We start from the raw sequence: 14,814 nt of genomic DNA on the forward strand, positions 1-14,814 counted from the left end.
GTATTTTGTGCAATCGCTTACTGTGGGTAACCTTACCAAATGCCTTATTGATTATTCAAGCCTTTTGCTAAAGCTTACAGTGCTGAGCAAATGAAAACATTTTTTGGATTGTGGTTATTATTGGATGTCTAACTCACTGAGAGACAATCAATAGTAGATACATTTATCAATCAGCACTCAAATTACATTGGATGAGGGAAACAGAGGGATTTTATTACCTTATACTAATCTGAACGCATACCGGTAAATGTAGCAAAGAACAAAATATTTAATAACATGTTTAGCAGACACAAATGGCTTTCATCAAGCAAATACCATTGAATTTGGAATGTAAGAACAGTTTTAAATAATAGACCATCTCCTCTTTTGAGAGATCAAAGTACTGTACCATCAACTGCAAAATCAGTTCTCCATCTCTTCAAACAAATTCAATTGTCTCTTGAATGAACACACCACAGCAACTAGTTTGATAAATCTTTCATCCTACGGATTGTTTCATTTTAATTCTAATTTTTAATGCTTGTATTTAACAATAATAAATTATTCATTCCTGGCTGTCCTGTTAAAGTGACCTGATTTCCTCTGCCACTTCAGAGGGCAGTAAAAGTCCTTTAACAACCTTTTGTGCGTATACCCATTTCAAACAGGTATGCTGTTTTGGAAAATACAGGGGGTGATGGATTCTCAGGGGAACGTAGCACGAACAGCCAAGTTTCTGGTATTGAGACTGGCTCTAATGCAACGAGGGGTACGTCAGCTTCCAAGAGATCAATTGTGTTAGGGGATTCTGTAGTCAGAGGTACAGACAGATGTTTCTGTGGCCAGCAGAGAAAAAGCAGAATGGTGTATTGTTTTCCTGGTGCCAGGATCAAGGATGTCTCAGAGAGGGTGCAGAATGTTCTCACGGGGAGAGGGGCCAGTAGGAGGTTATTGTCCACATTGGAACCAATGACATTGGAAGGGAAAAGATTGAGATTCTGAAGGGAGATTACATAGAGTTAGGCAGAAATTTAAAAAGGTCCTCAAGAGTAGTTAATATCTGGATTACTCCCAGTGCTACAAGCTAGTGAGGGCAGGAGTAGGAGGATACAGCAGATGAACGCATGGCTGAGGAACTGGTGTATGGGAGAAGGATTCACATTTTTGGATGACTGGAATCTCTTTTGGGGTGTAAGTGACCTGTACAAGAAGGACGGATTGCACCTAAATTGGAAGGGGACTAATATACTGGCAGGGAAATTTGCTAGAACTGCTTGGGAGGATTTAAACTAGTAAGTTGGGGGGAGGTGGTGGGACCCAGAGAGATAGTGAGGAAAGAGATCAGTCTGAGACGGGTACAGCTGAGAACAGAAGTGAGTCAAACAGTTAGGGCGGGTAGGGACAAGGTAGGACTCATGCATTAAACTGTATTTATTTCAAGGCAAGGGGCCCAAAAGGAAAGGCAAATGAACTCAGGGCATTGTTAGGAACATGGGACTGGGATATCATAGCAATTATTGAAACATGGCTCAGGGATGGGCAGGACTGGCAGCTTAATGTTCCAGGATACAAATGCTACAGGAAGGATAGAAAGGGAGGCAAGAGCGGAGGGGGAGTGGCATTTTTGATAAGGGATAGCATTACAGCTGAGGGAGGATATTCACGGAAATACATGCAAGGAAGTTATTTGGGTGGAACTAAGAAATAAGAAAGGGATGATCACATTATTGGGATTGTATTATAGACCTCCCAATAGTGAGAATGAAATTGAGAAACAAACTTATAAGGAGATCTCAGTTATCTGTGAGAATAATAGGGTAGTTATGGTTGGGGATTTTAGCTTTCCAAACATTCACTGGGATAGCCATAGTGTTAAAGATTTAAATGGAGAGGAATTTGTTAAGTGTGTACAAGACAATTTTCTGATTCAGTATATGGATGTACCTATTAGAGAAGGTGCAAAACTTGACCTGCTCTTGGGAAATAAGACAGGGCAGGTGACTGAGGTGTCAGTGGAGGAGCACTTTGGGGCCAGCGACCATAATTTGATTCGTTTTAAAATAGTGATGGAAAAGGATAGACCAGATCACAAAGCTGAAGTTCTAAATTGGAGAAAGTCCAATTTTGATGCTATTAGGAAAGAACTTTCAAAAGCTGATTGGAGGCAGATGTTTGCAGGTAAAGGGCCGGCTGGAAAATAGGAAGCCTTCAGAAATGAGATAACCAGAATCCAGAGAAAGTATATTCCTGTCAGGGTGAGAGGGAAGGCTGGTAGGCATAGGGAATGCTGGATGAGTAAAGAAATTGAGGGTTTGGTTAAGAAAAAGAAGGAAGCATATGTCAGGCATAGACAGGATAGATCGAGTGAATCCGTACAGTATAAAGGCAGTAGGATTATACTTAAGAGGGAAATCAGGAGGGCAAAACGGGGACACGAGATAGCTTTGGCAAATACAATTAAGGAGAATCCAAAGGGGTTTTACAAATTTATTAAGGACAAAAAGGGTAACTAGGGAAAGAATAGGGCCCTTCAAAGATCAGCAAGGCAGCCTTTGTGTGGAGCCACAGAAAATGGGGAGATACTAAATGAATATTTTGCATCAGTATTTACTGTGGAAAAGGATATGGAAGATTTGGACTATAGGGAAATAGATGGTGACATCTTGCAAAATGCCCAGATTACAGAGGAGGAAGTGCTGGACGTCTTGTAATGGTTAAAGGTGGATACATCCTCAGGACCTGATCAGGTGTACCCAAGAATTCTGTGGGAAGCTAGAGAAGTGATTGCTGGGCCTCTTGCTGAGATATGTGAATCATTGATACAGGTGAGGTGCCGGAAGACTGGAGGTTGGCAAACGTGGAGCCACTGTTTAAGAAGGGCAGTAAAGACAAGCCAGGGAACTATAGACTGGTGAGCCTGACCTCGGTGGTGAGCAAGTTGTTGAAGGGAATCCTGAGGGACAGGATGTACATATATTTGCAACGGCAAGGACTGATTCGGGATAGTTAACATGGCTTTGTGCGTGGAAAATCATGTCTCACAAACTTGATTGAGTTTTTTGAAGAAGTAACAACGAAGATTGATGAGGCCAGAGCAGTAGATGTGATTTATATGGACTTCAGTAAGGCGTTCAACAAGGTTCCCCATGGGAGACTGATTAGCAAGGTTAGATCTCATGGAATACAGGGAGAACTAGCCATTTGGATACAGAACTGGATCAAAGGTAGAAGACAGAGGTTAGAGGGTTGTTTTTCAGACTGGAGGCCAGTGACCAGTGGAGTGCCACAAGGATCGGTGCTGGGATCACTACCTTTTGTTATTTACATCAATGATTTGGATGCGAGCATAAGAGGAACAGTAAGTAAGTTTGCAGATGACACCAAAATTGGAAGTGTAGTGGACAGCGAAGAGGGTTACCTCAGATTACAACAGGATCTTGACTAGATGGGACAATGGGCTGAGAAGTGGCAGATGGCGTTTAATTCAGATAAATGCTGCATTTTGGGAAAGCAAATCTTAGCAGGACTTATACACTTAATGGTAAGATCCTAGGGAGTGTTGCTGAACAAAGAGACCTTGGAGTGCAGGTTCATAGCTCCTTGAAAGTGGAGTCGCAGGTAGATAGGATAGTGAAGAAGGTGTTTGGTATGCTTTCCTTTATTGGTCAGAGTATTGAATATAGGAGTTGGGAGGTCATGTTGTGGCTGTACAGGACATTGGTTCGGCCACTGTTGGAATATTGCATGCAATTCTGGTCTCCTTCCTATCAGAAAGATGTTTTGAAATTTGAAAGGGTTCAGAAAAGATTTACAAGGATGTTGTCAGGGTTGGAGGATCTGAGCTACAAGGAAAGGCTGAACAGGCTGGGGCTGTTTTCCCTGGAGCATCGGAGGCTGAGGGGTGACCTTATAGAGGTTTACAAAATTATGAGGGGCACGGATAGGATAAATAGACAAAGTCTTTTCGCTGGGGTTGGGGAGTCCAGAACTAGAGGGCATAGGTTTAGGGTGAGAGGGGAAAGATATAAAAGAGATCTAAGGGGCAACTTTTTCACGCAGAGGGTGGTACATGTATGGAATGAGCTGCCAGAGGATGTGGTGGAGGCTGGTACAATTGCAACATTTAAGAGACATTTGAATGGGTATATGAATATAAAGGGTTTGGAGGGATATGGGCCGGATGCTGGCAGGTAGGACTAGATTGGGTTGGGATATCTGGTCGCATGGATGGGTTGGACCGAAGGGTCTGTTTCCATGCTGTACCTCTCTATGACTCTATAACCAGAAACCCTTTTATAAAACAAACTGCATATTTATAGTAGTTATCAGCACATAATTAACTTCTTTTTATGCAAATCTAAGCCATGAAAATATCAAGAGAAATTGCTGATAATATCATCCCATTTTGCTGAACATTGCGCAATCATGGGTGAACAACCCCACTTTTGACCTTATTATGGAGGGAAGGACATTGATGAAGATGACTGGGCCTAGAACACTGCCCTGAGCAACTCATGCAGAAATATCCTGGACCTCCAACAACCATGACCATCTTCCTACATATCAGGTACAACTCTAACCTCTGCAGAGTTTGCCCCCTGCTTCTCATTGACTTCAATTTTGGTAGGGCTCCTTGATGTCACACTTGGTCGAATGCAGCTTTGATGTCATTGGCTGTCACTCTCACCTCACCTCTGGAATTGAGCTCTTTTGCCCATGTTTGAAACAAGGTGAAGAGCTGAGTGGGCCTAGTGGAACCCAAACCAGGCATCACTGAGCAGGTTATTGCTGAGCAAGTGCTGCTTGATAACAACTGTTGATGACACTTTCTGTCAGTTACTCCCTATCCAAGGCCTTACCTTCTGTTGTTTCTTTCCTACCATCCATTCTTATTAAAACCTTGTACATTTCCATTAGTTTGCTGTAATGAGAAAAAGATCATTGGCCTTAAATACTAACTTCCCCAATATGCTATCTGGACGGCTGAGCGGTTCCAGAATTTTATTTTTATATTTCACATTTCCAGCATTCGAAATACATCGTCTTTGATTATTCAACAAACTGGGTGTCTAGGAAAATTTACTGCCATCTTTTCTTATTTCTTACTTATTTCAACATCGATGTTTGGTTGAGCTTAATTTGCGGATGCTTGAGCATAGTGCAATAGTCAGGAGTATTAGCTCTTTACATACAAGTATTACAAGGCAGTCTACATACTGTGCTTCTTTCACAAGAGTTGTAGATTAGATTACTTCACAATCATCATTTATGAAAGAAACATGTTGATGCAATATCAAAGAACATAAGAACCAAGAACAAGAGTAGACCATCTGGCCCCTCGAGCCTGCTCTGCCATTCAATAAGATCATGGCTGATCTTTTCGTGGTCTCAGCTCCACTTACCCGCTATCTCATCATAGCCCTTCATTCCTTTATTGTTCAAAAAAATGAACTACCTTAGCTTTCAAAACATTTACTGAGGACTCCTTGTCAACTTCACTGGCAGGAAATTCCATAGATTCACAACCCTTTGAGTGAAGAAGTTCCTTCTCAATTCAGTTCTAAATCTGCTCCCAGTAATTTTGAAGCCATGCCCTCTTGTCCTTGTTTTACCCACCAGTGAAAACATCCTCTCTACTATCTATTCACTTCATAATTTAAGACATTTCTATAAGATCTCCTTCATTCTTTTAAATTCCAATCAATATAATCCCAGTCTGTTCAGTCTCTTCTCACAAGCCAACTCTCTCAACTCCGGAATCAGCCGAGTAAACCTCGTCTGCAACCCCTCATGTGTCAGTATATCCCATCTCAAATAAGGAGACCAAAACTGCATGCAGTACTCCAGTATGGCTCACCAGCATCCTATACAGCTGCAACATAACCTCCTACTTTCAAACTCAATCCCTTTAGCAATGAAGTACAAAATTCCATTTGCCTTCCTAATTACCTGTTGTACCTGCAGACCAACCTTCTGTGATTCATATACAAGGACACCGAGGTCCCTCTGCACAGCAGCATGCTGCAATTTTTTTAACCATTCAAATAATAGTCCTTTTTACTGTTATTCCTAACAAAATGGATAACTTCACATTTATTAAAATTGTATACCATCTGCCAGACCTTTGCCTAGTCACAAACTATCTAATTTCTAAACCTAGAAAGTACTTGTAGATTCAGTTGCTGACATGATTTGCTTCTTCAATGAATGTGATTTCTCACCCAGGTCAACAGAGCCCTCAACTGCATCCAATGATCACTGCACTTCTGCCCTTGCCCCTTCCCATCACTCACCCCAGAGTGATTGAGTTCCTTTTGTCCTCCGCTATTTCAGACAACTCCAGCAGAACACCACCACCAAACACATCTTCCCCTCACTCTCCCGTCTACATATTGCAGGGATCGTTCCCTCAGAGGCACCCTAGTCCATTCCACAACCATCAACACTACACCCACCTTCCCATGGCACCTTTCCATGTAGCCACAGAAGGTGCAACACCTGTCCCTTCACCTTCTCCCAGCTCACCAGGGCCTAAACAGTCTTTCAAGGTGAAGCAGCATTTCACCGGTATCCCCTTCAATCTTGTATATTGTATTCATTGCATCCAATGTTGCCTCCTCTACACTGAAGAAACCAATCGCAGACTGGGTGACCACTTTGCGGAACACCTCCAGTCTGTACACAAGCATGACACCAACCTTCCTGTAGCCAGTCATTTTAACACAGTGTCCTACTTGCATGTCCATGTGTCCGTCTTTGGCATGCTACAGTGTTCCAGTGAAACACAACACAAACTGAAGGAATAACCTCTTTTTTTTCGAGTCAGTGTTTTTCAGCCTTCTGGACTTGACATTAGTTTCAACACCTTCAAATTGTGAACCAAATTCCATTTCTCCCGTTTCCTTTACCTTGTTACATTTTGTTATCATGTCCTCTCTGCTCTTTCCCCATCCCATTGGGACTATCTGTCTTTCAAGTCTGGCAGGAGACATAAATACTGTCCCATCACACTTCACTGCAGTTCTGAAGAGTCATCTAGTCTTGAAATGCTAGCTTGCTCTCTCTCCATCGATGCTGTCTGACCTGCCATGATCTTCTGCATTTATTTTCAGTACAGATTCCAGCATCTGCAGTAATTTGCTCCCAGTAAATCTTATCTGCACTTTCTCCTTCTTCGTATAACATGATGACCACAACTGCATGTAGTACTCCAGCTGGAGCCTAAATAGTGTTTTGCAGTTGCAGCATCATCTTCTCACTTCTTGAATGAATGTTGTGGCTAATAAAGGCAAGTATCCCATATGTCTTCTTAACCACCTTATTTGTCTGCCCTGCTATCATCAAGTATTTATGGATATGTACACCAAAATCCTTCTGATCTTCAGTAATTCACAGAGACCTCCAATGTATAGTTATACCTTTTTTCCTTCCCAAGTGAATCACCTCTCACTTTTGCAGGTTCATTTCCACTTTTCACTGATCTGTCCACCTGACCAGTCCATTGATAATCAACTGCAGTTAACAGCTGTTCTCCTCACTATTTACCACCATACCAATTTTTGTGTCATGCACAAACTTTTTGATCCGACCCTCTACGTGTATCATGCAGTATTCTATCGATCAGGACAGGCGAGAACCACAATGTGGATCCACAGTGGTTCTTAGTATTCTATATCTTAACTACAGAAATTGGAAACTCTATTATTGTATGTACCAAGACATTGGTTCATAGGATTTATGCAAACCATCATGCATTCACAGCAACAAGATAAAAATGTTAGGAGGGTGGTCCCAGTCAATGTGTTAACTGCATAATTTAGAAGTATTACTCACTTCCTTACGAGCCATACTGCATTCAGATTGGTCCAGAAGGATGTTTAGAACTGTGCCCCATAATCCTCCAGAAATATTCTGACAGCTGGCTGCAAATGCAATGCAGCCATTTTCAACCAGAGTCAAGGCTGACCCAATACCCAAACTGCCAAAACGGACCTAAGATAAATTGAACAAAACTTTGTACATATTTCCGACACTCAACAATAAATCTTAATCTAAATCACTGGCATAAAATGCACATTTTGTGTTTCAAATTTAAAAACATACTCTCTGAAGCAAGTGAACAAAAAATAAATGTAGATCTGTGCAAGTGCTGGAATATAAAGAAAGGCGTATAACTGCTTGATGCAGTAAAAATAAATCAGGCTAATAAATAATACAAAACAAAAAAACCAGAAAGCTTATCAGGAAACAATAGCGTATTAATAGTGAAATTACCAACTTAAATTTCAGTAGCATCATATGTGGTAAAATGATAACATCATTCAACAGGAAGAAATCATATCTGTAAATAATATGATCATCTATTCATTGCTTAAAGGGTATGACCTAATGACATCCAGCTAGTATTCGGAAGAAAGTGCAGAATTATGTGTAAATTTAACTTGTGCCATGCTCCTGTGCATTACTATTGAATAGCTTGTGAAATTGTACTGGAGATCACAGAAAGTCAGAATAACAAAACAAAAGAAGATATTCACTCAGTGATCCATTTTGAAGTGATATATTTACAAGAAAAGCAAGAAACCCCACATACCTCAGGGTCTCGATCAACCCAAAGTGGAATGAGCCATGCCAGACCTAGTCGTGATGGCATTTGATCCTCATTGTTCTGTTCATCTGCCAAAGACCATAGTGATATCCAATCCTATTATAAAAATAAACCAAAATGAATGCCAAATACCAGGACAGTTGCATTAATTCAAACACATGCATGGTTTCTGTAACCACAAACACAGTGGCACAACCTAAATGCTACACCTGTTAACATTAGCAGACTGTTTTAAATTGTGGGTCTACTCTCAAAACACTCAGACTCAATAACCTCCAGGTGGATCTAGTATCTCTACAACCAGTAATTTATCTGCAATACAATGTACCTTGCCAAGGGGGCACTGAATGGAGTACTATTGTATATGCTTCATGTGGATTCCTATTATGTTTCACAAGACTTGATGATCAAGCACTGAATGAGACAATGCTAACTGTAAATCAATAATCTCATTAATGTTACACATAATGTGTGAATAAACAGAACAGCATTACAAAATACATCAAAAGCAATGCTCCACATGAGATAAGAACTAAAATATCATATCCATTAACAAGCCAATGACGAGTGAATTTTAAATGAGTTGGCCCCAACCTTTTAAAGTGAATTCTTAGCCTTGCTGTCTAACCTGCATTCCAAATCAGTACAGAATAAAAGCCCTTAACAAGCTAAGAAAAAGCCAAAGAGTTGACAATATTGGTCCTTTGTTACCTTTCCATGTGCCAGCTGAACTATAACAGTCAAGCTAGATAGCACCACCAGGGTGTAAACATCCCTGGCAGCTATACCTGCTGGGCTTAAATGAATGAAAGGCATTCTAATATATTACGTATGATATTTACTCAAATGTCATTTGAGTCTCCACGGTCTCAACCTAACATGCAATACAATATTCACTTCTCTTGCCAGGACATCCAGATTTAATTTGCAATCCAAAAGTTCATCTGGTCTAAGTCTGGCATTGCATTTTATTTAACAGCAGTAACTTGGCAAACTACCTCAGGTTTTTTTTTGTCATTTAAAAAAAAACTTAAGTCCTGAAACAATACACAGATTAACATTTAACATGACCTTCCTTTTAATACAAGTCTTAATGATTAGGTGAATTGACATGTCTAAACATTAGCTATATACTTGGATTTATGTAGCACCTTTAATAATCTCAGGAAGTCCCAAACTATGTCACAACCAATTAAGTACTTTTCCCAAATGTAGTCAAAGTACGATGAAAAAGACACCGGGTAATCTGCGACATTAAAACAGCAACAAGATGTTGAACAGGTACTGCTATTAAAAATAGGTGTTCGCTCACAGATAAAATTGCCATGATAAATGGCAAACTCCTCAGTTCTTTCAAAATAATGCATAAGAATTACTACGCCAATCTAATAGAATTCAAGAAGTCCTTTGTTTAATGTCTCAACTGAAAGATGGCATTGTTGACAATATGGTTCATCTCAGTGTTCAATTCCGAACTCTGATTCAGAGGCAAGATTTCTAACCACTGAGCTGCAGCTGACACATCATGTTGCATTCATCAGCTGTGGTAAATTTGCATAATTCTAGTTCAATCCATGGTTCAATGAAGTGTCATCAAAAGTAAATTTGAAGAAGATAATGATAATTTACCAGTATTATAATAAAATCTACATTAAGAAGCCAAGAAGCAGGGTCAATAAGACAGAAGATGTAAATACTTCACTCAAAAATTGGTGTGGGAGGGATGGATTTGAATTCATGACACAGTGACATCAGTACAGGGGAAAGAGTAAGGTGTTCTGATGAGACAGACTCCACGTGAATCATGTTGGTACCATCATCCTGGTGAATTGTGTATAAGAACTGTAGATAGGGCTTTAAGCTAAATAGTGGAGGAGTTGGAAATGGCACAAAGGAAGGTTGTTGTGATTGTTCGATCCTGTAGGCTCTCTCTGCAGGAGTTTCTCAATGAGGTCCAACCAGCTTCAGCTGCTTTATCAGTGACCTTCCCTCCATCATGCAGTTAGAAGTGGTTTGTTTGTTGATGATTGCATGAGGTTCAGCACCATTTATGACTCCGCAGATAGTGAAAAATGCTATAACAAAATGCAGCAAGACCTGGAAATATCCAGGAATGAACTGCCAAATGACATGTATAACACACAAATGTCAGGCAATGATTATGAACACTCTTGATATAATGGTTTCAATAATGTTACCATGCTGAATATCAACTTCCTGAGGATTAGCATTGACCAGAAACTGACCTGTAATAGATAAATATTAATACTTCGGCTACAAAAGCAAGTTATAGACTTAGAATCTTGTAGTAAGTAACTTGCCTACATACTCACAAATTCTGTCCACCATCTACAAGGCACAAGTCAAGAGTGTGATAGAATATCCTCCACTTGCTGGAAAAAGGCCCTTTCATTATTGGGTCCATGCTGGATATGAACCACCTCTAGTTTTTCAGTACTTGGCCTATGGCCTTGCATGCTGTGACTCTTCAAGTAATCATCTAAATACTTCTCAAATGTTGTCATGGTTGTTGCCTCGATTCCCTTTCTAGTGGGTCCCAGATACTAATCGGCCCCTCTTGATGAACAAATATTCTTCCTTAAATCCTGTTTAAATCACCCACCCTTTATGCTGTCTGGTTATTAATTTCTCTACTAAAAGAGAAAAAAAAAAGTTACTTCCTAACTACTGTCTATATGTCCCTCATCTTTTTTTGCATAGTTTTTAAATCCCTCAGCTGTTGTGACAAGATTTGAATCCATGACCCCACTGGATTAGCACCACATCCATTTACATTTCCTCCCTCCACCACCAAAGCACAGAGGCAGCTGTGTATCATCTATAAAATGCACTGCAGAATTTCACCAACATTCCTTAAACACCTTCACAACCCACAACCACTACCATCTAGAAGGAATGGAGCAGCAGATACATCGGTTACACTATCACCAAAAGTCTCTCTCCAAACCATGCTCAATCTGGACTGAAGTATATTTGTTTCTTCAATGTCACTAGGCCAAAGCCCTGCAGATCCCTAAAAACACTGCTGGTGCACCAAATGAAGTACTGTGATTCAAGAAGGCATCTCACCATTTCCTTCTCAACATCAACTTGAGACGGGCAAGAAACGTTGGCATTATCATTGAAGGCCACAACTCATAAATGAATATTAAAAAGGAGTTCACTTTCACTTGGCATCTGTATTATATAAACATGAAGTACAACCAAAAATCAAATTCAACTTCTTTAAGAACATAGGTTTATAAAAAGGTGAGTCAAGAAAGATTGTTATTTATGCATATTGTTACTGACAATTAACAACGATGCCTCTTCTGGGAATAAAGTTGCTGCAGTTTTTGAGAAGAGTGCAGCACAGAATCAGAGGATAAAACATTTTCTCAGAGCTCTGGGATGGATGAACCAAGAATTCAGATTATTTTGAGTTATGTTCCTGTCTCCTTCTGGGCTTCCCTCTGCTTATTAAGAATTTACCTGGTAACAATTTACCAATACAAAATTCTACACTTTTAAAAGTAAGGGCATGTTGCAGGCTGCTGCATAAACTAAAGGAGCATAACATTCCAGGTAATGAATTAGCATGGAAGGATGACTGGTTAACAAAAGAAAGCAAAGACTATGGATAAAGGAGTGTTTTTTCCAGTTGCAATCAGTGGCTAGTGATTAAACACTTCAGCATTGGGATCGCAATTGTTTACATATTACAAAGATAATTTAGAGTTGAGGATCAAATGTAATGTGTCAAAGTTTGCAGATGACACGAAGATGAATGGTAGAGCAAAATGTGCAGAGGACACAAACTCTGCATTGGGATATAGATAGGTGAAGTGAGTGGGCAAGCGTACGGCAAATGGAGTACAGTGTTGGCTAATGTGAGATCATCCATAGAACATAGAAAAATACAGCGCAGTACAGGCCCTTCGGCCCTCGATGTTGCGCCGACCAAAGCCTACCTAACCTACACTAGCCCAATAACCTCCATATGCTTATCCAATGCCCGCTTAAAAGACCATAAAGAGGGAGAGTCCACCACTGCTATTGGCAGGGCATTCCATGAACTCACAACCCGCTGAGTAAAGAACCTACCCCTAACATCTGTCCTATACCAACCTCCCCTTAATTTAAAGCTGTGTCCCCTAGTAACAGCTGACTCCATTAGCGGAAAAAGGTTCTCACTGTCAACCCTATCTAAACCCCTAATCATCTTGTACACCTCTATCAAATCTCCCCTAAACCTTCTTTTCTCCAATGAGAACAGCCCCAAGTGCCTCAGCCTTTCCTCATACGATCTTCCTACCATGCCAGGCAACATCCTGGTAAACCTCCTCTGCACCCGTTCCAATGCCTCCACATCCTTCTTATAGTATGGCGACCAAAACTGCACACAATACTCCAGATGAGGCCGCACCAGAGTCTTATACAACTGCAACATGACCTCAGGACTCCGGAACTCAATTCCTCTATCAATAAAGCCCGGTACGCCATATGCCTTCTTCACAGCACTATTTACCTGGGTGGCAACTTTCAGAGATCTGTGTACATGGACACCAAGATCCCTCTGTTCATCCACACTACCAAGTAGCCTACCATTAGGCCAGTAATCCATCTTCTTGTTACTCCGACCAAAGTGAATGACTTCACACTTAGCTACATTGAACTCCATTTGCCACCTTTCTGCCCAGCTCTGCAACTTATCTATATCCCGCTGTAACCTGTCACATCCTCCTTCGCTGTCCACAACTCCACCGACTTTTGTTTCATCCGCAAACTTGCTCACCCAGCCTTCAAGCCCCTCCTCCAGGTCATTTATAAAAATGACAAACAGCAATGGCCCCAAAACAGATCCTTGTGGAACACCGCTAATAACTGCACTCCAAGATGAACCTATACCATCAACTACTACCCTCTGTCTCCTTCCAGCCAGCCAATTCCTAATCCAAACCTCTAATGCACCCTCAATGCCATTCCTCCGTAATTTTTGCAGTAGCCTATCATGGGGTACCTTATCGAACGCCTTGCTAAAATCCATATACACTACATCTACTGCTTTACCCTCGGTCACTTCCTTGGTCACCTTCTCAAAGAACTCAATAAGGTTTGTGAGGCACGACCTGCCCTTCACAAAACCATGCTGACTATCCTTGATCACATTATTCCTATCCAGATGTTCATAAATCCTATCCCTTACAATTCTTTCTAAGACTTTGCCCACAACAGAAGTGAGACTCACTGGCCTATAGTTACTAGGGCTATCCCTACTCCCCTTCTTGAACAAGGGGACCACATTCGCTATCCTCCAGTCTTCTGGCGCTATTCCTGTAGACAACGACGACATAAAAATCAAGGCCAATGGCTCCGCTATCTCCTCCCTAGCTTCCCAGAGGCTCCTAGGATATATGCCATCAGGCCCAGGGGACTTATCTATTTTCACCCTTTCCAATATTCCCCAGACCTCTTCCCTACATACCTCAAAGCCATCCATTCTAATCACTTGTGACTCAATATTCACATCAGCAACAATGTCCTGTTCCTGACTGAATACTGACGAAAAGTATTGATTTAGTGTCTCTCCAATCTCTTCCGCCTCCACGCACAACTTCCCTCTACTATCCTTGACTGGACCGATACCTACCCTGGTCATCCTTTTATTCCTGACATACCTATAGATAGCCTTTGGGTTTTCCCTAATCCTACCAACTAAGGACTTTTCATGTCCCCTTCTTGCTGCTCTTAGCTCTCTCTTTAGATCCTTCCTGGCTACCTTATAACTCTCAAATTGCCCCAACTGAACCTTCACGCCTCATCTTTACATAGGCCGCCCTCTTCCTTTTCACAAGGGATTTCAATTCCTTATTAAACCACAGCTCTCTCACAAGACCCTTTCCTCCCTGCCTGACTGGTATATACTTATCAGGGACACCCAATAGCTGCTCTTTGAACAAGATTCACATATCATTTGTGTACTTCCCTTGAAGCCTATTTTTCCAATCCATGCATCCTAAGTCATGCCTCACCGCATCATAATTTCCCTGCCCCCAGCTATAACTCTTGCCCTGCAGTGCATACTTATCCCTCTCCATCACTAGAGTAAAAATCACCGAGTTGTGGTCACTGTCCTCAAAGTGCTCACTACCTCCAAGTCTAACACCTGGCCTGGTTCATTACCTAGAACCAAATCCAGTATAGCCTCACCTCTTGTTGGCCTGTCT

The 14,814-nt window shown here is 41.1% G+C and overlaps 1 protein-coding gene across 2 annotated transcripts in view; it reads right to left on the reverse strand.

Moving 5' to 3' along the window:
* Positions 1-14,814, reverse strand: part of rttn (rotatin) — a 223,972-nt gene that overhangs the window by 86,935 nt on the left and 122,223 nt on the right. For both annotated transcript variants that reach the window (XM_060823325.1, XM_060823321.1), the window contains exons 30-31: positions 8,573-8,683; positions 7,813-7,971 (exon numbers count right to left, since the gene is read on the reverse strand). In XM_060823325.1, coding sequence (XP_060679308.1) covers positions 7,813-7,971; positions 8,573-8,683 — 270 coding nt within the window. The remainder of the gene's footprint in view (positions 1-7,812; positions 7,972-8,572; positions 8,684-14,814) is intronic.

The sequence above is a fragment of the Hemiscyllium ocellatum genome, chromosome 4 (genome assembly GCF_020745735.1).
Source record: "Hemiscyllium ocellatum isolate sHemOce1 chromosome 4, sHemOce1.pat.X.cur, whole genome shotgun sequence".
NCBI classification, from domain to species: Eukaryota; Metazoa; Chordata; class Chondrichthyes; order Orectolobiformes; family Hemiscylliidae; genus Hemiscyllium; species Hemiscyllium ocellatum.